Source organism: Scyliorhinus torazame, chromosome 1 (genome assembly GCF_047496885.1).
Source record: "Scyliorhinus torazame isolate Kashiwa2021f chromosome 1, sScyTor2.1, whole genome shotgun sequence".
Lineage (NCBI taxonomy): Eukaryota > Metazoa > Chordata > Chondrichthyes > Carcharhiniformes > Scyliorhinidae > Scyliorhinus > Scyliorhinus torazame.
The window spans coordinates 338,638,843-338,666,290 of record NC_092707.1 but is presented as its reverse complement, the minus strand read 5'-3'; the positions used below and the strand labels follow the sequence as shown (position 1 = coordinate 338,666,290).

General features: G+C 43.9%; 1 protein-coding gene across 8 annotated transcripts in view; it reads left to right on the top strand.

Moving 5' to 3' along the window:
• The window catches only part of LOC140425211 (G patch domain-containing protein 2-like), a 398,136-nt gene that overhangs the window by 40,425 nt on the left and 330,263 nt on the right, over nt 1-27,448 (top strand). For all 8 annotated transcript variants that reach the window (XR_011947793.1, XM_072509246.1, XM_072509284.1 and 5 more), the window contains 2 exons: nt 9,365-9,426; nt 25,751-25,933. Coding sequence is in view for 7 of the 8 variants with exons in the window: in XM_072509246.1 (XP_072365347.1) it covers nt 9,365-9,426; nt 25,751-25,933 (245 nt within the window). In the remaining variant the exon portion in view is untranslated. The remainder of the gene's footprint in view (nt 1-9,364; nt 9,427-25,750; nt 25,934-27,448) is intronic.

The window sequence follows — 27,448 nt, the reverse complement described above, 5'->3', positions numbered from 1 at the left end:
TCTTTAACCTGTCCCTACTCCGCTCCAAGGTTCCCACCTGCTTCAAGAAGACCACCATCATACCGGTGCCAAAGAAGAATCAGGCAACATGCCTCAATGACTACCGTCCAGTGGCCCTGATATCAGTTGCAATGAAGTGCTTCAAGAGGTTGGTCATGAAGCGCATCAGTTCCATACTCCCAGACGCCTTGATCTACGGCAATTTGCATACCGCCACAACTGGACCACTGCAGATGCCATCTCCCTGGCCCTGCACATCCCTAGAGCATCTTGACAATCGGGACAACTACATCAGACTCTCATTTATTGACTACAGCTCCACCTTCAACACCATAATCCCAACCAAGCTCATATCACAGCTCCAAAACCTAGGACTTAGCTCTTCACTCTGCAACTGGATCCTCGACTTTCTGACCCACAGATCACAATCAGTAAGAATAAACAACACCTCCTCCACAATAGTCCTCAATACCAGGGCCCTGCAAGGCTGCGTACTTAGCCTCCTACTATACACCCTGTATGGCAAAATGTAGTTCCAACTCCATCTACAAGTTTGCTGACGACACAACCATAGTGGGTCGGATCTCAAATAACAACGAGTCCAAATACAGGAGGGAGATCGAGAACCTAGTGGAGTGGTGAACATTGTAATAACTAGCAAATGTCTTTGTCCTCCACCTCACCCTCCTTGAGACACCTCCACCCAAACCCAGTTCCCTAACCACTGACACCATCTTTTTCCCTGACTGCTGTCTCAAGTGGAAGCAGGCTGTCCCAACATCCGTATTCTGTTTAACCTTAATCTGAACTTCTGACCCCATATCCTGCCCACAATAATTCCATAATATTGCTCGGTGGAATCCTGCCTCGGCCCATCTGCTGCTGAAACCTTCATCCATACTATTGTTACCTCCACACCCGATAATTTCAACACGCTGCTGGTCAGCCTCCCTTTCCCTGCTTCTAATCTCCATAACCTTAAGCTCACCCTAAACCTTGCTGTCCATATCTTAATTTGCACTAACTGCTGTTTACTTGTCAACCCTGCATTTGCTGATCCACCAATTCTTGAATGGCCCTTATCTGTAACCTCCTCCAGCACTACTACCCTCCGAGAACACTCTGTTTCATTACTTTAGCCTCTTCACTCCACCCTTCTTTCATCTTACCATTGGTATCTGTGCCTTGAGCTAAAACCATAAGATCTGGAATCCTTAAAGTTTTCATCTTCGCTCCTTTTACATGACTTATCTCTTGACCAAGTTTTTTTGGTCATCTGCCCTAATGTTTTCTCCTTTGGCTTGGTGTCAGTTTTTGTCTGATTACATTTCCGTGAAGCAAATAGCTAGGTTTTTCTATGTTAATTGTTGCTATATAAATGCAAGTTGTTGTTGAAATCGGCAAGTGTAGAAACCTATGATAGTATCCTTGCTATAGTGTCAGTTGAGCTGCACCTGAAGTATTGATCATGGATCTTGCTGGTCTGCATGTCTGCATTGGATGGTGCGTTTACCAATTTAACCAAAATGTAAGCTGTTTATTTTCTTTTTAAATCCGCCAAATAGTGTTCGCGCACTTTCCTAACCTCTGTGAAAGTCTTCTAGTTTAAAGATCATGAACATTTAAACTTGTTAACATTTTGTGTGCATTTGCATAGATAGATAGGAGAGGAAGCAGCTTATAGTGAGGCAAAAAGTATTTTTTACTCCCTATTACGATCCCAGTTAATGTTATAACTGGATGGGAAAATACCAGAATGGAATCCTGGCTTAAAAGACCATAACTTTTTAAAAATAAAACTGCAGAGTTTACACGTTCTCCCAGTGTCTGCGTGGGTTTCCTCCAGGTGCTCCGGTTTCCTTCCACAGACCAAAGGTGTGCAAGTTAGGTGGTTTGGCCACGCTAAATAGTCCTTAGTGTCCAAAAAGGTTAAGTGAGGTTACAGGGTTACGGAGATAGGGTTGAGGTGTGGGCTTAGGTAGGGTGCTCTTTCCAAGGGGCGGTACAGACTCGATGGGCCGAATAGCCTCCTTCTGCACTGTAAATTCTATGACGGAACAGAGTCACAGAACTGCTAATTAGTTTTAACAACATGAAAAAACATTTATTGAACTTGAAAAATTGGATTACAATACAATACTCCTTTACTTCCCTTCTTCCCCCCCCCCCCTCCCTTAGCTTAACAATTACACATAGATTTAAAGATTAACATGGATTACAAAGTACGAGCTACAATGGTCTCACTAACAAAAATTTTTCCTTTTAAGCACACTATGTCTGTGGTCAAATCCTCCCAGATGATGATCACATGAGAGTTTCCAAACTCCACTGCCAAAAACAGACTTTAAAATCACCTCATAATAATGTTCTCCCTTGTCCAGGTTTTACCAATGATACTTTTAAACAAAACTTCCGCTCCACTTTTAACAACAAAACCTGCCCAGATTTTACACCAACTCCTTTTAGGATTTAGTTAGCTTCATTGCTGTACAAACTTCACAATTGCTTCAATTTTCGATTCCCAGGCGGTATTAAGATGACATCAAACATTTCAGCTACATCTGAAGTCTGCTGTTCCGCTTTAAACCCTTTATTTACTCCTCCTTAAATTCTTCTGAACAGTATCTTGGTTTCTGTTCCCTTAAATTCAGGTGTCTTTCTAACCCAATTCCCTGGTTATTTGGATAGTTTGTGCTATAGGAAACCTGCCTCTTTGCAGCTCCTGTTCAGTCTTCAAGCAGAGTTGAAAGATGTTAACTCCCCCGAGATCCTGTCTCCCAATTGCTCTGGCTTCCATTTCTTTTTTCTTTTTTTTTATTGTCACAAGTATGAAGTTACTGGGAAAAGCTCCGAGTTGCCACATTCTGGCGCCTGTTCAGGAAAGCTGGTACCCGCGCTGCTGGCCTTGTTCTGCATTACAAACCAGCTGTCTTAGCCCACTGAGCTAAACCAGCCTGTTAAAACTAAAAACAAAGGAAGGTGGCCTCTTGCTACTACTATTTATTCTTCACGCCGCAGTCCTCTCTAAGCACCATAGCAACACAGTTGGAACGGAACCAACCCTCCACACATACAAACACCTTTGTCCAGCATGATTCTAACTGCAAGTTTTTCCTTTCCAGTCACAGAAACATTAAATTAAATCCACTTAAAAATTATACCTTATATCTAATGTTTACCATAAATCCCTTAAAACTGCCATTGTTTTCTTTTAAAAAGAAATGTTTTTATTCTCCATTTTCACATTTTCCTTCAAAATTTACACCCCACCCACAAACAGTAAATGGTAACAAATACAAAATCAATCCCCTTAACAATACCAACGATCCCATCCTCCGACCACCCCAAACAACGGCCCACCTGTCAATATATGCATCCAATAAAACCAACCCTCCCAAGGTGGAAACAAAAAACAATAGAGAAAAAGAAAAAGGAGTCCGGGACTGCCCATAATCACCATTGACCTATAGAGTCCACTCCCCCCCCCCCCTCCCCCACTCAATGCCATCCAACCTCTGAAAGAGTACCGTGCATGATACCCAAGAGTTGTACACGCACCCCCCTCCCCCCCAAGTCTCCCATCCACTGCCTCTTGTAAACCCCCCCCCCCCCCAAAAAAAAACTTTCCACCCCGGCTAGACCACTCGGACCCTGTTCTGCCAGGCTCCGATGGCCACAGCCCCTACCCCCACCTCCTTTTCACTGGCCGGCTTAAACCGGCCAGCGTGGAGGCCCCCGCTAGGGTCCCTTTCCCCCTTGCCCGGCCCTAGGAAAGCCCAGAAATCCCCTTTTAGCACAAAATCCCCGCTGAGCCACCTACACCCCAAAGAGCCCTCATTTCGAGTGAAAGTCCCATCACTTCCCTTGTCCAAATATATACAACATTGGCTCCTTTAGCCCATACACCCGCACACAGTGAAACAAAATAAAGAAGAATATACAGTCCGTCATGAGGTCACATCGGCACATGGCCATTTCTCAATTTATCAGTTCTGCCACAGTCCTTCTGCCTTCGCAAACTCCTCCGCTGCTTCCGCCGTTCCAAAATAAAAGTGTAAGTCACCCTCAGCTTTGCTGGATATACAATGCCGCACTGCACCTTGCTAATGTACAGTGCCCTCTTCACCCGGTTGAAGGCAGCCCGCCTCCTCGCCAGCTCCACCGTAAAGTCCTGGTATACATGTATATCAGCTCCAGCCCACTGCACCACCTGCTTCTGCTTGGCCCAGCTCAGGACCTTCTCCTTCACACTGTACCTATGGAAGCACAGAGTCACTACCCTTGGCGGCTCACTCGCCATTGGTACAGGCTTCCACTACCGATGAGCCTGATCCAGTTCATATCGGGAGGGATCCTCCCCCTCCCCCAATAGTTTCGGCAGCATCGCGGCAAAATACTCAATCGGCCTCGGTCCTTCAACTCCTTCGGGCAGCCCCACAATCCTCAAATTCTGTTGCCTGGATCTGTTTTCCAGGTCTTCTATTTTTCCTTGCAGATCCTTGTTAATGTCCATCACCTTCCGCATCTCCTTCCCCATCGAGGAAAGTTGATCACCGTGCTGCAATAATGTCGTCTCCACTTCCTTCAGCGCCTCCCCTTGCTCTCGCACCTCCGCCACTGCACTCGCCAACGCCGTCACCACCGGGGAAATCGCCTCCTCCACCAGCGCACTCAAAACCTCTCTCATCGCCTTATTCATTGTCTCCATGTATCTTGTAAACTGCCTTTCGAATTCCGCGGCCATCACCGTAGTTATTTCTTCAGCCGTAAGCAATGCGGCCTCCCCGGTGCTCCAGCCTCCATTTTCCTTGGTGACCCGGCGGTGACCTTTCCACTCCTCGACGGACCTTCAGCTGTTTTCTTTCTGGACAATTTTTTGCTTACCCTCGACATTTTTCTTCACTGTGCCTTCACTGTTCCTTCCTGCTGTTGCCGCCTCTGTGGACCCTGGGACCGGGCTTAAAGCCCCGAAACTGCCGTTCCCGAACGGGAGCCCTCCATTGTGCGGCCGCCTCCCACCGCCGTCACCGGAAGTTCTAAACTGCCATTGTTTTCTTAACACTCCCGTACAACATTCTAGAGATGAACTTGGCAAAGAGAAGTGGTATTCAATCATTCCACCTTCATAAAAGCCGTTTATTTTATTTTTAATGTTAGTGGTTGGTTTGAATTAATAACCTTGCTGTTACAAAACATCATGCCCTAAGGAGGGCAAAGATCTTTGAATTTGCTCCTTCCATTTTAACAAATCTCTCAAAAGATGCAGGCTGAATTTAAACTATCTATGAAAACAAGACTAATGAGGGAATAGCATCTGAAATTATAAACTGTTATCAGATTTGTTGGCAGATTTGAACTGTTGACAGAGCCACATGGAGTTAACTTATTTAGAAATTGATTAGTTACCACTCAGCAACTTCCAGTCATTGATGCTTAGTGGTTTTTGCTCTTCATCAAAAAGTTATCAGTTCCTGTATGCATCAGTCAAATATTCTGTGTGTGGTATGGCAAAAGATGGCTGCAGGTTGCTTGGAATACAGATAACTACTGACATGCTTGGACCAATTTACAGTGCTGGAACACCTGAGCTTGTGGTTAGAAATATGGGAGGAATAGTGACCCTTTGGCAGCGGGCCTCATCCATCTAGTCCAGGCAGGAGGCACACCACAATGGTAATTGCCTTGGAAGTACTATTTTGACAACACAGATATGTGTAAGTAATCATTTTCCCCCCACACAGATGAGATGTCACCTGGAGGGCTGAGGAGTATGATCGTGTTTACAGTTCAGCATGTGACCCAATTCTGATTTGATATAGAACACAGAAGTCAGCAGGATTTTTCATTAAGTTTTCGGCAAGCAGACATTTCAAAAGTAGAGTGAGAACTTTATTACTATGTTAGATGTGACAGTTGGGAAATACAGAAGCATGTCAAATACATGACATAATTCTTAACCTTTTCAAATACATGTGCCAGTACTCTGGAATGTCCCTAAGCTTAGTTTTGCACTCTCTATATGATGTTCCTATGCATGAAATGAATCCCATAATTCCAATCAATCCAGTGAATACTAAATATCTCGACTTTAAAAAATGTGTTTAAATTGTATTAGATACAATTATTTATAGATACTTCGAGACTAAATGTAAATACATGTTCTGAGAGAGGGACTGCTGCGTGGGCAGCACGGGAACACAGTGGGTAGCACTGTTGCTTCGCAGCTCCAGAGTCCCAGGTTCGATTCCCGGCTTGGGTGGAGTCGGCACGTTCTCCCCGTGTCTGCGTGGGTTTCCTCTGGCTGCTCCGGTTTCCTCCCACAAGTCCGGAAAGATGTACTGTTAGGTAATTTGGACATTCTGAATTCTCCCACTGTGGACCCGAGCAGGTGCCGGAGTGTGGCGACTAGGGGCTTTTCACTGCAGTGTTAATGTAAGCTACTTGTGACAATAAAGATTATTATTAAATTAAGAAACTTTTATTTACATTAAGTTAATAAAATGAGGCTGTAAAAAGCCATTCTATTTTATCTTTAACCCTTAACACTACAGTCAGTATTTTGAAGCGGTGGTATTTAAAGTTGGATAAATGATGTGTGCCAAAAGTTCCAATCAGTAACTTGCTCCTGACCAATTTCAAATTGCTGTACTGACCAAATTCAAATTGCTGTGTACCGAGTACAAATTGATATGGATTCATGAACATTCAAACTGAGTTAAATTAGTTCTCAAATCGGATTGGATCAGTTTCTGTTATAGAAGTAAGATTTAAGAAAATAGAATATTTAGAAGTACTTTACGCTAGATACAGTTTATATTTGTGTGTTTTAAATATTTTATCTTCATGTTCCATTGGCCTACATTCCCTATGCCCTGGCTAAGAGCCAACAGTCACAGCTTTAAAAAAAAATTTAGAGTACCCAATTATTTTTTTCCAATTAAGGGGCAATTTAGCGTGATGAATTTGCCTATCCTGCACATCTTTTTGGATTGTTGGGGTAAGATCCACGCAGACGCAGGGACAATGTGCAAACTCCACACGGACAGTGACCCGGGATCGAACCCGGGTCCTCGGTGCTCTGAGACAGCAGTGCTAATCACTGCGCCACAATGCTGCCCAGTCATAGCTGGGTTATTTTGACTTTTGGATAGTTGTGGATTGTTACTTCCTATATTCCAGCTAAAATCCTTCGGGGAAAAGTATGACATGCAGGTGAGGCATAATTCTGACCTGGTCCTGCAGTATGTGGGACAGTATTTTGCATCTGAACTAATTAGCTACTTTTTAAAATGTTGTTAGGTGAATTCAAGGCCTAAGGAAAATGAGATTGTTCTTAAATTGCATGCATAAAAAGTTATGATATCTTGGACTGAGACTGGATAAAATGCCTCCATGATAGAGTACGAATAAAAATCCACGCTATGGGGGCGATTCTCCGAGCCCCGCACCGGGCCGGAAAATCGGCGTAACCGCGGCGCAACGCATTTGCGCCGGCGTGTTTTGCGCGCCGCGGGGCCGCTGATTCTCCGGCCCGGATGGGCCGAGCAGCTGCGGCGATACGGCAAGAGTCCCGCCGGTGCCGTTCACCCCTGGTCGCTGCCGGCGGGAACTCTGCGTGAACGGTCGGGGGCGGCCTGTGGGGGGGGGGGGGGGGGGGGGCGCGGAGGGGGGGGAGGGGGGGCGCGCGGAGGGGGGCTCCTTTACCAGGGAGGGCCTCCGTTGGGGTCTGGCCCGCAATCGGGGCCCACCAATCGGCGGGCCGGCCCCCCCGGCCGACTTTCTGGCACGGCCGGCCCCTGAACACCGACGCCATGTTGAGTCGGAGCCGGCGGGCTAAAGAAGTACCCCGCGCATGCACAGGTTGGCGCGGCCCAACTGCGCATGCGCGGGTTGGTGCGGCGCCCATTTTGTGCCGCGAAAGGAGGCTGGAGTGGCGTGAACCGCTCCAACACCATGCTGGCCCCCTGTGGGGTCCAGAATAGGTCGTACCCGGGCCCGGTTCGCGCCGTCGTGAAACGCGACGGCGTTCACGACGGCGCAAACACTTGGGCCCCATATTGGAGAATCGCCCCCCATATTTTCTGAAATGCTAGGTAGTTTGAGCATGCTGTACATGCTGATACTCCTTGGCTGAAGTAACATTTGTTGGTGATTTAAACTTTTTTGTGAAACAAAATATATTAGCATTGTTTGCAATATTAAATTACATATTTGAACTACCTGGGTGACACTGAAAGCCTAATATTGTTGGATGTAGGCATATGATAAATCTTAGTTTGAATGTGTATATTAAATACATAATTATAAATTGAGTTATCCATTATTCATGTATTATATATACTCTGAATGTTGTTGAAGTAGATTACAGTCACATAATATCCACAAAGTTCCTACTATAACAATCAGACATCTTTCATTGTTTTGTGCTTCATTAATCAACATTGGGGCAGCACGGTAGCATAGTGGTTAACACAGTTGCTTCACAGCTCCAGGGTCCCAGGTTTGATTCCCGGCCGGGTCACTGTCTGTGCGGAGTCTGCATGTTCTCCCTGTGTCTGCCTTGGTTTCCTCCGGGTTCCTCCCACAGTCCAAAGATGCGCGGGTTAGTGGATTGGCCATGCTAAATTGCCCTCAGCGTCCAAAAAAGGTTAAGTGAGGGTTATTGAGTTAGGGGATAGGGTAGATACGTGGCCTTGAATAGGGTGCTCTTGTAAGCACTCGATGGGGCGAATGGCCTCCTTCTGCACTGTAAATTCTATGAACACAAAATAAAGTGCTTTATGTAGGATTGCTAAAGGCAGTGTTAAAGAGAGCGTCTACTCGACATGTTTTCGTAAAATTTGGATTATTAACTCTGATTTCTACAAAGTTTTTTTTTTCCAATGAAATGCATTTCTATTTATCAGTTGCAAATAGTGCTACTAAAAGTAATAACATCTTCAAGTAATTCTATTTCATGTCTTGAAGAAAGGCTTACAATGCTTTTGATGAGAATTTGCATTTTATTTTGCCCTGATTGAGCAGCATTGTACCTGGATCAAGCCGAATAACATGGCATAAGAAAGAAGAGGGAAACATTTGATGGAGGCAAATAATGAAATGCATCAATTGTATCAGCATCTTGCTGCAGCCACATCTGGCTTTCTGTCAGTGTCCCATTAGATTCCTGTGGTTTTATGTGGCAAAAATAATATGCTCTGTAGTTAATGGAATCGTGATATTTGCAGTTTGATTCAAAAAAATCATCTTATTTTGCTCAGATCTTTGTCAGGCTTAACTTCCATCTGACTGCTGCCTTGTCTCTTTAAAATTTTACGATTCAGAGATCAATTGTTCTTTTGATCTATTCTTTTTCTTATTACAGTGAATCCAGCAGCCTCAGCAGTAGTGATGCTGGCTTGTTTACCAATGATGAGGGAAGACAAGGTATTGATACTTTTATTTCCTTCTTTAATGAAACTAATCGCAAATACAATTTTACATTTCATAACATGGTACCTAGTCTCACTGTACTTTTTTCTTCAAAACTTAAATTTACGGTAATACACTTGCTGAGAATAATTTTAAACTACATTTTTGGTTGGGGAGGAAACGAGAATGATGTGGTGGAATTCAATGTGGTTGCCCTGAAGTAAAAGTTGTTTTTATTTGTTTCTTTTTCTTTTCCTTTCCACTGAAAGGAAAGCTTACAAACAAATAATTTAGATAGAAGATATCTTTTGATTGAACAGCACTCTGGACGGTGACTAGCAACAGCTAGCTGTAATAAAAATATAACTCTTCAACATAGAGGTATATTGGTCAGGTAGTCTATTTCCCGACTGCTCCACATCCTTCAATATTGCGCGAAGGATCTCTACATCCAATTAGTGGCATTTAGGTGCTGATTAATTTAAGATGGATAATTTCATAGGGTGCTGATGCCCCTCTTTATTTCACAATTGTGAAAAATTGTTGATTACTTTAAGGCTTGTTTTTAAATGACAACTAAGTACAATGTATTGAGAGGGTGTGGCTGGCTGGGCTTGGAGGAAGGCTGATTGAAGTTCATTGTTTTCTAGCAGAGTGAAAATCGGAGGGCCAGCCTGCCAGGCCACTCTTGACACACCTCAACACCATTTGGCAACATTGACTGGTGTAGGTGACAGTGTGAAGAGACTCCATAAGAGGAAAATGGATCAGATAAATGCCCCCTTCCCTTTACAATAAAAAAACTCCATACAAGTTAAATACCAAGTGACCAAGAAGGGGTGAGAATACTTTGATGGTTTTCTCATGTATATCACAGGAAAAATTGTGCAATCCTATTCTTGCAGCGGGAAAACCGTACTTGGGGAAACAATGTGGATCAGAGGAATGATCACATTGTAATCACCGTTTTCCAACCTGCATTCCTTGTGAATGTGGCTGGCTGATTTAGAAAGGTGTGTGTGGGAGATGAAGTAATGCAGAAGCGTCTTGTGTGGAGCATAAACACTGGCATGGACTTGTTGCAGTAAATGGACTGTTTCTTGCTTCTTGCTACAAACTATATATAATTCTATGTATCCCCCCCAAATGCCAGATGTTGTAATTGGACTATATGTTTCTAAGGTTACATACCAAGTACTGGACCACAGCTACTTTCACCTTTATGATATTGTGCAAGTACTGTTTCTGTGATACTGCAATTTTAATGTTAGCACTCCTGATGCTGTAAATTGATCCACAATCATTGTTGGCATGGACCAGTGTTAGTTCCATGCCAACGGGCAGCATGGTAGCATTGTGGTAGCACAATTGCTTCACAGCTCCAGGGTCTCTGGTTCGATTCCCGGCTTGGGTCACTGGTTGTGCGGAGTCTGCAAGTTCTCCCCGTGTGTGCGCGGGTTTCCTCCAGGTGCTCCGGTTTCCTCCCACAGTCCAAAGATGTGCAGGTTAGGTGGATTGGCCATGATAAATTGCCCTTAGTGTCCAAAATTGCCCATAGTGTTGGGTGGGGTTAATGGGTTATGGGAATAGGGTGGAGGTGTGGGCTTGGGCAGGGATGCTCTTTCTAAGAGCCGGTGCAGACTCGATGGGCCGAATGACCTCCTTCTGCACTGTAAATTCTATGAACTACAGGTTCTAATTCCAGATCAATCATATTGTTGGACTCCATGAGGATTGTGCTGTCCCCATTCAGGCCTTCATGGATCTTTCTACAAGATGTTCTGTCTTGTGAAGAATAAGATAATCGTTCACCAACAAGTATAATTTTAATGACAAAGTGTTAACGACCATTTTTATGTGACAACGTTAACTAAGCGTTTTTAAAAATGAGTTCTGTAAATTTCACTTTTTGCCCCCAAAAAAGATGATGTCTACTGAGTAATTCAGTACCTTGCTCATAGAAGTGCATTTCAGACACATAACGGGCTGGATTTTCACTTGAGTTGGGGAGACTTGGCAGACCTTTTCGGAATGGCAGCCAAGATTTGATTCTGGGATTTCTGGCCATGTTCCCAGTGCCCCGATTTTTAGAATGGGATTAGGGCGTAGGTTATTGCGGGTTGCGAGCCTGCATCCTGCAAGTCAGACCTGACTGGCTCTGTTGTGGGGGATAGGTTTGTGCGTCCCATGCAACTTTTGTGGTGTTCATAAGATCACAGAATCTCTACAGTGCAGAAAAGGCCTTTCGGCCCATTGAGCCTGCACCGACCCTTTGAAAGACCACCCTACCTGGGCCGAATCCCTGCAACCCTGCCCAATTTAGCATGGCTAATCCACCTAACCAGCACATCTTTGGAAGATGGGAGGAAACCGGAGCACCCAGAATGTGCAAACTCCACACAGACAGTCACCCGAGGTCGGAATCAAACCCGGGTCCCTGGCGCTTTGAGGCAACAATGCTAACCACAGTGCCTCCCGTTTTGAACCAGCTTTTCAAGGACTTGTGGTTCACGGCCCTTCAAAGGTATTGTGAACCACAGTCTGGATGAGAGAACCTTTTGAAAACAAGTTCAAATGGTTGTACCTGTGACCCTAAACCCACCAGCTGTTGCTCCTTATACCATCTCTGCCAAGATATGCCGCATCACCCACACCCCAATGGCCCCTCACACCCTCCATGATAACCTATGGCACTACCTTTTTAAAAGAATGTTTCCAATTAAGGGCCAATTTAGTGTGGCCAGTTCACCTACCCTGCACATGGGGCTGGTTTAGCTCAGTGGGCTAGACAGCTAATTTGTGGTGCAGAACAAGGCCAGCGGCACAGGTTCAATTTCCGTGCCAGCTTACCCGAACAGGCTCCGGAATGTGGCGACTAAGGGCTTGTGACAATAAAAGGTTATTATTATTATTATCTTTGGGTTGTGGGAGTGAGACCCACGCAAACACGGTGAAAATGTGCAAACTCCATATGGTCAGTGAACCGGGGCCGGGATCGAACCCGGGTCCTCGATGCCGTGAGGCAGCAGTGCTAATCACTGCCCTACGTGCTGCCCCCTTTGGCATTTCCATGCCCTCAGTGCAGGACCACTGAGCCCTTTGATAACAATGGCATGTGTAAAAAAAACCTTGGGGTTAGGGTCATTCATTCATAAAGATTGTTTTTACCACAGCGTGATAAAAATGTTAATCAGATTTACCCTTTTAAAGTACCAATAGCTGATACTGCAGGCACTTGAGAACTTTTATCTTGTGTAAATAAACATTGTGAAATTCATTGAATAGAATAGAGAGCCAACGCTACCAACCAAGCACAGTTTTCCCCAATTGTGGCAGCTGGATGAGACTCATGTATTCTTTTAAACATTGAAGATTTAATTGAGGTATTTAAGATGAAGAATGGAATTGACATGATAGATAAAGATAAACTATTTTCTATGGTGGTGAAGTCCAGAACAAGGGGGCATATCTTAAAATTAGAACTAATTTTTGATGTAAGGAAGCACTTCGCTACGCGAAGGTTAGTGGAACTCTGGAGCTCTCTATACCCTACCCTCTGTCTAGGGGCCAGTAATAGCTACCATGGCAGGTAGCCTCAGTTGGAAAATGTCCTGTTTCGCCAGACCCATCTCGGTTAAAGGTGCCCTAATACTCAACATCTTTGCTCTGTGGGGGTGGGGGATAGTCTTGTGCCTATCGATCCTGGAAACCGTGTTGGCGGCCATGGATAAGTGAGTGCTGGGCAGGTAGGTTAGAAGACCCACCATGATTCTGTGGGACATGTCCTTGCATCACAAGATTTTATGCTCTCGGGCCTCATCCCCATGGCCTTTATACCTTCCTTGCCAATGAATGCCACCTGAGCCGCTCCACATGATCTATCGTGCTGTCAATGCCAACTCATGTCCCTTCCATGCCCAGTCACCCAGTATGCACTATAACCAATGAGCTATATAATAATAATGGCAAGTGTGGAACAGCTGAGAGAGAAAAATAAACACCCATTCACAAATCCTGTTTTGGAAATTAAACTGCTGTTCCTAAAACCTTTAAAAGTACCAATCAGACAGACTATTAAAGTATTCCTAACAAAGGCTTCACTTCACACCTCTTAACCTTGCACAAATAAACTGACAAAAGAACTCACAGAAATAACAACTCATTACAGCCACTTCAGCATGTCAGTTAAGGAAAGTGAATAACTCACTTAATTCTTATCAAAGCACTGGGCGGCATGGTGGTGCAGTGGTTAGCACTGCTGCCTCACGGCGCCACGGATCACTATCCGTGTGGAGGTTGTACATTCTCCCCGTGTCTGTGTGGGTCTTACCACCACAAACTTAAATTGCCCCTTAATTGGAAAAATCATAAATTATTCTTGTTAAAACAATACTTCTTGCTGAACTAATGCTTTTACAGGTTCCACCCCAATTAAGCCTGGCCGGCCTTCCCACCCTGTCATCAATTAAGGTCTTTAAGTGGGAAATGAATGCCCATCTCATCCCACTATCACTGGTATTAACCCAACGATGAGTGGGGGTATTGCCATGCAGGTACCACAATGAGCAAATCTGTGCGGGATTGCTTGCAGGTTCCCAGTGCAGGAGTCCCTCTTTCAAAGGCACACAGTGTGATCAAGGGACACCAACGCTGGGAAGGGAAGTACCCACCATCGGGAGGGAAGGGACGTGCTGCTCTTGTTGCTGACTGTGATCCCCACACCATGGCGCCCCTCCTGCTATCACTCACCTGTGGCCTGAGATTGAGCAAAAAATATTTGACCATGTGTTGTACTGGCAGCAACTACCTGCCATTCATTAGAGCTGCTGGTCCGCAAGTCGCTTTGGTTGGGAATTTTGTCTCGAGGATCCTTAATCCGGGTGAAGACCCCACCACTATCCACTTCCAGACCTTCCCTAAAAGAGGAAGTGCAGGGCTTTTGCCGGCTCTGTAACTGGCGAGCGAGACTCCCATCTTCTGTATTAAGACCCACCCAACGAGTGAGGAGGGTACTCAGTAGAACACATATCTCCATCACATTGTGGTAATGATATTACAGTTACGCACCTCTCCCTTGAGTCTTTTTCCTGCCTGGTTGATGCTCTGTATTACGATTCCCAGTAAATCAAAATAACCAAATTCACTGAATGACCCCTAAATGAAGAAATTATCAGCAGGATTCAACATTTGTTAATGGATGCTTCAAAATAAATTACAGGATCCTGATCCGAATCAGCATCTTGACCAAAAATTAATCACTTCTCCCTTGGGTTAGTACCATAAATGTGTGCCAAGCATCATAGAAATCTGTCCATCAGATTTTCAGAGATATTGTTTACAAGCAGACTAAAAGCTGGAGTGAAAACATTACCTCCACTCATCTTTAGTGGCGGAGGTAACAATAAACCAAATGGCGCACATATGAAGAGGGAAAAAGAGTGAAAAGTAAATAGATGGAGGAGGAACTGAAAATATTGTAGAATCAGAGACAGACGATTATAGCAAGACAGTAATTCTTTTAGTTTTATCTGAGTAATACCATGAGAGATCACCTGGTTTTTATTTGGTTCTGTAGTTTTCCTTTGAATTTTACAGTTAAAACAATAGAATTGTCGAACAGTTACCTTTGGTAGTTGTTATAGCTGTCGGGAATGCCTGAATTTTAAACACTAATCCTTCTTGAGTAAATTCACCAATTTTGGATTCCTAGAGAGTAGAGATGGGTCAAAGATAGGGCACAATTGTACAGTAGCCGTGTCTCCAATCTGCATTACCTTTGAGCACTTTTCTCTATTGGGATTGTGAGATCAGTAAACTTACCGTTCTTATTGATTGTTTTGTTTTATGATTTTAACTTTAGTTAACTCTAAAATAAGTAGCTTATGCAAAATTGAACAGAAACCATTTGGGTTATGTACAATTTTGCATAAGCTATTTCTTTTGAGAGTTAATAACTAAATTTCCAGTTCAAGTCTTGAAAACTGTGGCTAAACCTATAATATGGTTAACAATTCTGACTGCAATATTGCAGGGGAATCTACATTGCAGACTAGTCTATTCTGATAGTGAATAGACTTCTTTCCCCATGGAAGCAAGAATTCACAATATTGCATTTTGATCTCTGTCTGCTCCAGATATTCTTTCAGCAGCAACAATGACCACAGGAATTAGCAGGGGGTTCAGAGCATGTTTCCACTTTGGACATTTTCAAGCTAGGTGTAGAACATGCAGAGCTAAGCTGGCTCTGCAGTCTCACAAAGCTGTACTTTATTGACAACCTCAGGACACCAGCCTAAATCTTTCCATTTCTCATAACCTCTGAATTAGAATGCTAAGTTGGGCTGAATTGTGGACTGACTTGTGCTACTAATATTTCATAGATGCATTTTGTTTTGTTATGCTCTTGACTTAGCATAAGCTGCTTCCTTGATGTGCACTCTGACAAAGGAAGGTTCAGACTTGGAGCTAGCTTTAACATATTTATTAAACTGTTAACGATTCTCCTACTTGGATTTGACTGTCCTGTTAATCCTGCTATAGCTCCTCAGACTAACTAACCAGTCTGCTACAATACACGCGGTGGGTGTGATGTGTTTCAATCAACCCTGTCTGTACTCACTAAGTGTCTCCACTGGAAAGAGACTGAGCATGTGTGCTGTGTCGTTTTATATGGGTTGGTGTAATGCCCCCCTGTGGTAGTGTCACGTCTGGGTGACTTGATGTCTCTGGTGCTCCCTCTCGTGTCTAGCTAGGTGTAGTGTATGTACATTAACCCCTTGTGTATTTACAGTGATACATATCACCACATCCCCCCTTTTTCATGTTACATATTTTCTGTACAGTGTTAAATAAAATTGAACAAGAACGGGTAGATAAGTGATGCTTTGTGCAAGTTATGAAGACTGTGATGACTATGCAACATTATACAAGACCAAATAATAGTTGTGATGACTTTGAGGATAAGACAATGCAAAATAAAAGTTATGAGTCCAATGTTCATGAATTTATATGGTCTGGTATGAAAGTGTCAATGGTGACGTTGTCATTCCCTTGTGAATGCCGTCAGTGTTCTGGTGTTTGGTTATCAGGAGGTGTTCAAGTGTTCAAATCACTTCATTGACTGATTTGGAGTCTGTTTCTTTTTTCTTTCGATGCTTATGGTAGCAATTCTTGATGGCATCTGTCCTGAAAGCAAGGTTGCCTGTTGGTAGTGCAGCAAACATGAATTGGTAAGATGCATCGTCCTGCCATGGTATGTTATTATACTGAGCTGAGCGGTAACAGTGTCCCTCATTTGCAGAGTTGTACCATGTCGTACCAGTTGTAGTTCTATCGTTGTTGTTTTGGTCGTGCTTGTTGTCGACGTTGTTGCCTTTGGTACGCTTCTTGCTATTGTCTTTGATGTTGTTGTTGTGTTGGTAGGTTTTGTTGTCGTGTTTGCTGCACTCAAGGAGCACACTCTGTGGATAATATGAGTCCTTCACACAGTTACTTGTGTCAGCGTCCTTTGTGGCATCTGCTGTTTCCTTGAGCGTGCCGTCACTGAGTTCGCGGCGCTCCCCGTCTGGAGTCATGTCCGGCTTACTTGAATCAGCTTTGGCTTGTCGATGCTCCCCGTCTGGAGTCTGGTCTGTTTCACCTGAGTCAGTTTTGGCTTGTCGATGCTCCCCGTCTGGAGCCTGGTCTGTTTCACCTGAGGCAGTTTTGGCTTGTCGATGCTCCCCGTCTGGAGTCTGGTCTGTTTCACCTGAGGCAGTTTTGGCTTGTCGATGCTCCCCGTCTGGAGTCTGGTCTGTTTCACCTGAGTCAGTTTGGGCTTCTTGATGCTCCCCGTCTGGAGTCATTTCAGGTTCACTTGCATCTTCTGAGGTTTCTTGATGCTCCACGTCCAGAGTCAAAACGTTCAGGAATGTATTTGTGGAGAGGCTCGAGCGGATGAGGATTGAATTAACGTGGTGTCACCGGAGTCACCAGCAGTCTCACTAGTGTCATGTCTGGGTGTCTTGATGTCTCTGGTGCTCCCTCTAGTGTCTAGCTAAGTGTAGTGTATGTGCATTAACCCCTTGTGTATTTACAGTGATGCATATCACCACACTTTTCACAAAGTCTTTGCATTCAGCTAAATCAAAGGGCTGAAATTTAGGACGTGGGAGTGGGGCATATTTTTCGACACCCTTGGTAGAAAAGTCAGTCATGAGCTGACCAACTTTAGAAAAAGGTTGCCTCGCAGCAACATTACACTGGGGTGGGCTTTAAAGAGGGGAGGGTGGACTTCTGCCCTTCAAGGAAAGGATGTCCCGCCTTCGAGTGCTGTCAGCCAATTCAGACTGGCCAGCAGCTGAGAAGACCGAGGAGTGTTAAAACTCCGTAGTAAGCCCTGCTGGGACTACACATGGTTCCAATAAGGATATCATGGTGACCGGACTCAAAGTCTTTGGAGGAGAAGGGATCATGGACCTTGGTGTGGTGTTTGAGTTTTCCTGGGGGACGGCACTAAGGGAGGGACTACCCTCAGGGCACCCCCCCCTAAAAGTAGGTAACCATCTCTTCCTTTCTGCCTTTTCAGCTCAAATGGTGAAAATTTGGGCTGGCTTGCTTTGTTCCACTTTCCAACCCCAATGTATTACCGTGACATAGGTGGGAATAGACCCTTAATTGCTTATTAACTGGCCAGTTAAGGGCCTCCGCAGGCCCAACGGCTGGTGAGTTGGCTGATGCCTTACCCGTCCACTGTAGTGTAGGGTACAGATTGGGGTGGGTGGGAAGGCAATGGGCTAGACGTCCATCTTATTTTATGTTTTGTCTACCCTTCCTCAAACATGCCTGGTGGAGGCCTGTAAGTGATAGCACAGCTTTTTAATTAACTATGGTACCTGGTCCCCATGATGGCTGGGTTTGAGATTTGAATGCACACAGAAGAGGAAGCAGAATCCAAATACATTAGGTCAGAGAAGAAATGAGAACACTCAAAAGATGTGCATCAGAACAAACTTGCACACCAGAAGTGTAGGTCTTGTTGCACAGTGGGTAGTGTCCCTACCTCTGATCCAGAAGTTCCAGGTTTGAGCCCCACCTCATGACTTTGTGACCAAGGAAAATGTATTTGTGGTATGGCCAAGCAGGTTGCTTGGTAACCTGTAAATCCTTCCGATATGCTTATGGCAGATGGTAAGAGTGAAATATCCGGGTCAGCCAGAACTGTGTGTTAGCTGCAATGCAACAGCCTCCCCATGTTAAAAGACTATATGTGCAAGTGCTTGCCATGGGCTCCAAGGCAAGCATCCTACTCGCTTTGCAGGACTGCTAGAGAAGGAGACCAACAGTGGAGACATGATATGCATGAAGGGTACATTGGTAATCTGGAGATCATAAAAAAGTTAGAGAAAGAAAAAGTGTGGGTCAGAATTGTAAGAAAGGCTTGACTGGATAAATTTGTTCAGTGAAATTCAATGGTTATACTAATTGAACATCCTGCAACCTCTTTTTTTTTTTCTCTCAACATTTTCCCTCCCTCCTGGAGGCACTGACCATTACTGGAAAATAGTTCCCAGATGCCCTCTTGTTGTTTGTTGAAACTCCTACTTTTTAATGTGAGCTTTAACTGAGTGTCAACTTCAAGTTGAAGCTTGGGGGGCGTTTTCCAGGTAAGGGGGGGGTGGAGGCAGGTTTCCTTGTGTGGGAGGAGTTAAATTTGCTAAAAGTGGGATGTCCGGTTGGGATCTCCATATCATCCCTGCCCACTTCTGACTTGATGTCCGGTTTGAATCCCAATATCACCCTGTCCACTTCTGACTTCACTGTGCGGGACTGAAGGTGATCCGGGAATCCTCTTGGATCTGTCAATTCTGTAATTCATGCAGTTAAAGCAATTAAATATTTTCTTTTTAACTTTCAATTCTAGATTTCCGAGTCCTGGCACCTGCTTCCCGACTTGGCAGCAATTTGACAAGGTCTTCATGGAAAGAGCTTGCCAATCAGAAAACCGGGTTCCCAACTGGCAAATAAACCCGCCTTTCCAGCAGAGTCTCTGTCCACAAAATTCCACCCCCTGATTCTGTCCACTTTTGATATTCACACAAAAACATTTCTAGCAGGAGCCTTTATGATGAGGATAATATCTCCCTATCTCAGGGTGCTGAAGCTAATTGTTGCAACACAAATGGGCAAAAAGCAAAAAAACGCAGCTGCTAAAAATCTGAAACAAAAACAGAGGACCCCAAAAATATGGCAGGTCAGTTAGCAGCTGCGAGGGAGCAAGTAAGTAAATATTTGCTGCAGTGCTTGAGAGTAGCAAGCTCGGTGCAGTACAAGCTTGGTCTTATAGCTCAGTTACTATATAAGCTTGCTGGATTATTGAAGGTCATATTTGAAATGGAGCTTTAATTGTGAAAAGGACAATATTTTCACATTATTTGGCAGTTGAGACCGGCACATTAAAATAAACAGTTTAATAATACCTTTGATAAAGTAAATAATCCTCATACAGTGCTATTTCAAGGCATATGAAAAGTATTCCCAGATAAATAAAGGTAATATCACCATTAGACATTAAAAAATGTGTATTTTGGAATGTCGAGTTTTTAAAACCGTGACTTGACAGGATCTTTGGAGGAAATGGACTGGGAGACTTGATTGGACTCCATTTTCGAAGAAAGCTAGAAAGGACACTTGAAATTCTGACTGCAAACCTGTCAATGAGCATTGATAGTCTCAATTCAAATTCAGAAACCCTTAGAGTTTCCCAAATATCATCAGTGTTGAGCATGTAATGAATCGGTTAAACCAGGCAAAAAAAGAGGATAATGTTGATTATAATTCCTTTGAGAAGTGAATAGATAACAAGACTATTTCATTCAAAAGTAAAATATAGCAGATGCTTGAAATCTGAAAAAAAATCAAAATGCTGGAAATACTCAGTAGGTCAGACTGCACCTATGGAGTGTAACACAGTTGACGTTTTGGTTGATGACTTGACCTCCGTACTCAAGGGAGAAACGTAATTAACATTGAACAAGAGAAATGAGTGGTAAGTGGGGGGAAAGAGAAGAATACAAGGGAAGATGTGTGAAGGTGGAAGGCAGGAGAGGACAAATAACAAATGATTTAATGGTACAAAACCAAAAAGGAGTGGAATGGGTAAAGAAAATAAACCAATTGTGTCTTGGAGAGGTGTTAATGACGAGATGCCAGCCATCCAAATGCAAAGTAAGGGAATAAGGAAAGAGACTGAGGAGAAAACAGCAGTAAGAAACTGAATTGAGTTGGAGATTGTGATTTAAAATTTTTGAACTCTATTTTGAGTCCAAATGTCTGTTTGGTGCTTAGAAGAAAGATGGGGTACTTTTCCTCGGAACATATTTTGAGCTTCATTCGTACTGTTATGATCCCAGTTGATGTTGTAACAGGGTGGGAAATTCCCAGAATGGAATCCTGGCTCAAAAGACCGTAACTTTAATTTTATAAAAAAAGGCTGGAGGAACAGAGTCTCGGGATCGCTAATTAGTTTGAACAACGAGAGACAAAAGTTATCAAACGTGAAAAAAATTGGATTATGTTACAATACTCCTTTAATCCCCCCTAATCTTAAAATCTGTGTGTATTTGTTAAAATAAACATGGATTACAAAGTACATCTTCAGCCACAACGGTTTCATTAACAAACAAAGTTGTCTTTAAGCACACAAGATGACTATGATAAGATGCATTCCTCTCCGAACCCATGTGAATGTCTCCTCAAAATGCCCCCAGTCACTTATACTGTGAGCTACCAGGGGCGAGATTCTCCGACCCCCCGGATGGGCCGAAGTCCCGCCGCTAAAATGCCTGTCCCGCCGGCGTAGATTAAACCACCTACCTTACCGGCGGGACAAGGCGGCGCGGGCGGGCTCTGGGGTCCTGGGGGGGGCGCGGGGCGATCTGGCCCCGGGGGGTGCCCCCACGGTGGCCTGGCCCGCGATCGGGGCCCACCGATCCGCGGGCGGGCCTGTGCCGTGGCGGCACTCTTTCCCTTCCGCCTCCGCCACGGTCTCCACCATGGCGGAGGCAGAAGAGACTCCTTCCAATGCACATGCGCGGGAATGCCGTCAGCGGCCGCTAACGCTCCCGCGCATGCGCCGCCCAGAGATGTCATTTCCGCGCCAGCTGGCGGGGCACCAAAGGCCTTTTCCGCCAGCTGGCGGGGAGGAAATTCGTCCGGCGCCGACCTAGCCCCTTAAGGTTGGGGCTCGGCCCCCAAAGATGCGGAGCATTCCGCACCTTTGGGGCGGAGCGATGCCCGACTGATTTGCGCCGTTTTGGGCGCCAGTCGGCGGACATCGCGCCCTTTCCGGAGAATTTCGCCCCTTGTCTTTCTGAACTCGAGCTTCAATAAGAGTGATATAAAATTTCGCTTTCAAAAGTCGCACTTTAAAATTATGCTTTCTCTCTGCAACTTGCTTCAAGGTTTCACTTTCAGGTTTTACACCTCTCCCTTCTTAATTAGCTGGACCTTAGATTTCCGGTATCTGTTTTCTTAACTATTACTCCATGGTGTGGCTTTTCCTTCTGGCAAAGCGGAAAGAGATGTTCCCTCTTTAGCCTTCTAAAACCAACTGCTTTTAGCAGAGCTGCGGGAGCTGCCTTCTCTCTCACTACCTATCTGCAACTGTAATCAGATTAGGTAAGCTAAAATTTAAAAGCTTCTTGGCCTTACAAGGCCCCAGTTGCTGAGCAACCACTTCTAGTTTATTTACTCTTCACACCGTAACCCTCTCTAAGCACAATAGAGGCATAGTTGGAACTGACCAACCCCCACACATACAAACATCTTTTATCCAGCATGAAGCAAGATCCAAAATTGAAATGACAAGTGTCCTGTTGAGAAGACAGGAAGGAAAATATATATCTGTGTCAATCTGGCTACTTTTTTTCAAAATGGACAATGGCTTTACCCTGACCATGACTCGTACCAGACGAATGTTTAATCTTCAAGAAACACTACTGCCCGGTGACTGCAGAAAGTCAAATTCCAAAGATATGCTCCAACACCCTTTTACATTTCTACAGCTGAACTCTGGCCACATATATTGTATGTCTGCAAGGACCAACAGGGATCTGAACTCCTCTAAGCCTGTCAAAATGTAGGATCTGGGAAAAACATCCTTTGTCCAAAATCCAGGAAATAAAGTGCAAAGTATGGCACATGACCTCCGCAAGCTGCCAGGATCTTGTGGAACTGAACCTAAGCAGTACTATTAGAAATAACGGAACTCCTGTATCGATGCCTTTAAGACTAATTAATCTCTGTGTACCTTCTTCGATTGTGGAAGTCCTTGCTTCTGGAAAGACAGATTACCTTGCAACAGTTTCACCCTCCAAAACTCTGAAGGAATATATCGTTGGTGTTCTGATTCTGGACTTATGTGAAATCATAACTCTTATTTTTATGTTGGTCTTGCCACGTACCCGTTTCATTCCCTGATCTCTCTGCAAAAGGGGCGGACCACTTTCTGTGTTTTGTGTTTATGTAAAATAAACCAACTCTTCAATTTTTCATTATCTTAAGTTTGCTGTGGGGTTATTAATAGAGGATCGGGTCATTCCAAACTAAAGTGCTGAGGAAAATAGGCCACCACTTATAAAGGGGGAAATCAAAAATCATCATCGCCTCCAATGTGACAGAAGAGTCTTTTGACTGATTGAGAAAAGGAGTATCTGAGGACTAGGTCTTTTGACCTGAGACTAAGGTTGTGGTTTACTAGGCAGCAGTGATCCCAACACTCTGATATGCTTCAGATGCTTGGGTGATCTGCTTCAGAGATTTGGACCATTTCGAGCAGGCATGAAAGCACTGGGGAAGTACCGGCAGCAGTGTCTTCATAAGACCCTCCAAATCCAGCGGCAAGTCCAACAGCAGCATCCTCTTCAGAGCCCAGTATTGAGACGCCAATCACTCGGCTGTGCTGTGCAGTACTGTATCTAACACCAGACTCCTATAACTGCTCTACCACTCAGTCATGACAGGACACTCCCAGGAACACAGCAGAGACACTTCAGCATCCCCGAAGAAGTCAAGAAGATCCGTTGAATATGGAGGTTCCTGGGTGGAAGGTGATGATGAGGGAAACCCAATCATAGTTCTTTGAAGGAGGGGAAGCGATGGCAGCAAAAGTATGTGAAACAGATTGAACATAGTGGAGGGCCCCGTCAACCATTCTGGGAGAGGCGGGAGAGTCCTTGGTTGAGGAATAAGGAAGACATATCTGAAATGCTAATATGGAAGGTTGCATCATCTAACATGACTTGAGACAGGGAACCTGGAAAAATTAAATAGAGCTTTACAGGAAGTGGGGTTTGAGGAAGTGTAGCTAACGTAGCTGTGGCTTGTAATGAATATCATCTGATAGCCTTTGTCAGAATGGAGATAGAAGTCAAGGAAGGGAAGGAAAGAGTCCCATCCCTCTACGCATCTAATCCCCACCAGAATTATCAGTATCGCTTCTAGCGCTTGTCTTGAACTGGAAAATTTAATTTACTTTGTTTTCAATTTCCACCCTTCTCTGACCTACCCATCTCTGGATCTTCCAATCCCTTCCTTGACTTCTCTAACTCAATTTCTGGGGTAGGCTATGAACTAACATTCACTACAAACCCATGGACATCTACAACTACCTTTTGACTACATTTCCTCCCACGCTGCTTTCCGTAAGGACTCTATTTTTCGTTCTCCTAGTTTCTCTATGGCATCTGTTCATGCGATGCAATGTTTCACGCTAGCACTTCTGCTTTATACCTTCCTTTTTCCTCAATCGAGGATTTTACTTGCCAGGGCAGTTGACAGGGCCCTCAGCGGTGTCCAATCAATTTCATACATTTTTGCTCTTGCCCCTTTCTACCCGGTGTTCCGCTGGGATCAGTGCTGGGACCGTTGCTGTTCATAGTATATACAGATGATTTGGAGGAAAATGTAACAGGTCTGATTAGTAAGTTTGCAAACGACACAAAGGTTGGTGGAATTGCGGATAGCGATGAGGACTGTCAGAGGATACAGCAGGATTTAGATCATTTGGAGACTTGGGCGGAGAGATGGCAGATGGAGTTTAATCCTGACAAATGTGAGGTAATGCATTTTGGAAGGTCTAATGCAGGTAGGGAATATACAGTGAATGGTAGAACCCTCAAGAGTATTGAAAGTCAGAGAGATCTAGGAGTACAGGTCCACAGGTCATTGAAAGGGGCAACACAGGTGGAGAAGGTAGTCAAGAAGGCATACGGCATGCTTGCCTTCATTGGCCGGGGCATTGAGTATAAGAATTGGCAAGTCATGTTGCAGCTGTATAGAATCTTAGTTAGGCCACACTTGGAGTATAGTGTTCAATTCTGGTCGCCACACGACCAGAGGGATGTGTAGGCTTTGGAGAGGGTGCAGAAGAGATTTACCAGGATGTTGCCTGGTATGGAGGGCATTAGTTATGATGAGAGGTTGAATAAACTTGGTTTGTTCTCACTGGAACGACAGAGGTTCAGGGGCGACCTGATAGAGGATTACAAAAGCATGACAGAGTGGATAGTCGGAGGCTTTTTCCCAGGTTAGAGGGGTCAGTTACTAGGGGGCATAGGTTTAAGGGGCGAGGGGCAAGGTTTAGAGGAGATGTACGAGGCACGTTTTTTTTTTTTACACAGAGGGTAGTGGGTGCCTGGAACTCGCTGCCAGAGGAGGTGATGGAAGCAGGGACGATAGTGACGTTTAAGGGGCGTCTTGACAAATACATGAATAGAATTGGAGTAGAGGAATTCGGACCCCGGAAGTGTAGAAGATTTAAGTTTAGACCGGCAGCATGGTTGGCGCAGGCTTGGAAGGCCGAAGGGCCTGTTCCTGTGCTGTACTTTTCTTTGTTCTTTATTCTTTGGTACCCTAACCGCTTCCAGAACGAAAGGTTCCACTTCCCTCATTTTCCACACCCAAGACCCTATCACAGACCTTCCCTTTTGTTCTTCCTTCCACCTCTCATTTGTTCAAAATCTATTATACTTCTCTTTTTCTCGACAAAGGGTCATCAACCTGAACCATTAACTCTGTTTTTCTCCACAGGTGCTGCCTGACCTGCTGAGTATTTCCTGTATTTTCATTTTCTATCACTAAACACTTCCCCGTCCCTTTCACTTATATATTTGTATTCTGAGACTTAAATAGCATAATTTTGTTCCTAACAGTATATTAAAAGTAGCTCTTGGATGTTTTGAGCATTTTAGATACCAAGCCTATGCCAAGTTATGGTGCTTATTTGTTTGGCAGAGAATGTATTGTACAATATTTCTTAATATATAAATGTACTTTTAAGACTTGAGCTTTTTTGTTAAAGGTGACGATGAACAAAGTGACTGGTTCTTTGAGGGTGAACCTGGTGGAGCATGTGGCATTGATGGGATCATTCCATGGTGGGAGCAAGATGGTGCTCTGGAACAGGAGAGTGAACTGCCAGATCCAGTATTTGAAAGCATCTTAACTGGTACTTTCCCTCTCATGTCGCAAACAGCCCAAAGAGGTCAGTACCATTCTTGCTTCCAATTGCAGATGTAAGGCTAAATAATTTTACTTAAATAAAAACAAAATACTGTGGATACTGGAAATCTTAAATAATTTTACTTGTTTGCTTGACAGGAGAGTTGCCATTAGTTCTGAACTGTGAAGGTTTAGACTGTCAGTTTTAGGATATTTGAAATGTGCTAACTTGGGACTTTTTCTTTCCTTTTCATGCCGTTGCCAAATGTATAATTGCTTTTGGAAGAAAACAGTTTGAGTAAATTTGCTAGAATCAATAGATGGAAGCAAGATAAAGTACAAAGGGAAAAAGAAATAGCTTTCTTACTATATTTCAAACTTTGCATATTGTTATTTGATACGACAAGTATATTTTGTTAAAGTACTTAATGCTTTATTGTTTGGCAATGCATATAAGTTTATCAGAGCATGCTTTCAGATTTGATGTGCTGGTTTCCTTTTAAACACTCTTCTGTGTCTAAGCCAATTTTTTAGAAACGTTCCCACACTTGCTGCATAACAATTAGCCTCTTGACTTAACCTTTTTGTAGTTTTTCGACCTACAGTAGAATTTTGTGCATGTAATAGGGCGAGTGAATAAAATTGCTCTGACAAAACTGACATAAGAAAAGAAAGAACTTGGAGTTAATGTAATGCACCTCAGGACATCCCAAAGTACTTTGCAGCTAATTAAGAAGTTTTGAAGTGTAAGCATTGTTACAATGCACCCTATTCCAGAGGGCTGTTGTTACTCAGTAATTGAGCATATTAAAGACAAAGATGAATAGTTTTTTGGATACCAAGGAAATTAATGGATATGGGGACAATGTGGGAAGCTGGAGTTGAGGTAGACGATCAGCCATGATTATACTAAATGATAGAGCAGGGCCAAAGGGAAAAATGGTTTACTTTCTGCTCCTATTTCTTATGTTTCTACAATGTCAGAATTGCGGCAGCCAATATGTACACCGTAAGGTTCCACAGCAATGGGACAATAATCCGATAATCTGGTTTAGGGAAAAATGCTGGCCAGCACATCAGGGGAACCCTCCACTCCTCTTCCCTGCCATTGCCAGCCATGAATTTTGTGCTGAAGTCTCTAAAGTGGCTTGAATCCACAACCTATTGCCCTTGAGGTGAGAGTGGTTCCCACTGCTCCACAGGTGACACATGATATACAGTTAGATTTGCATTTCTTATGGACAATGACTAAACTTGCATGCTGTGTTTATTGTCAAACTTCAAATGGGGAAGATTTGCAGAATAAAATGCAGAAAAGAGTTGTGTAAGATTTAGATCTTGGAAAATGGAGCCTGAGGTGAAGAGCAAATTAACACTCGATAAAAATGTGCCATGCTGTATTGAATCAAAAGCTATATTTCTACCAAAAGGCCAGCTGCAAAAATAATTCTGAATCTTTATGTTTAAATTTGTGGGCTGTGGAACACTGAAACATTTATTAATTTGGCTTTCTGTGAATACATTTTAAAATGATTTCTGATGTCTTTGATTTTGGTGC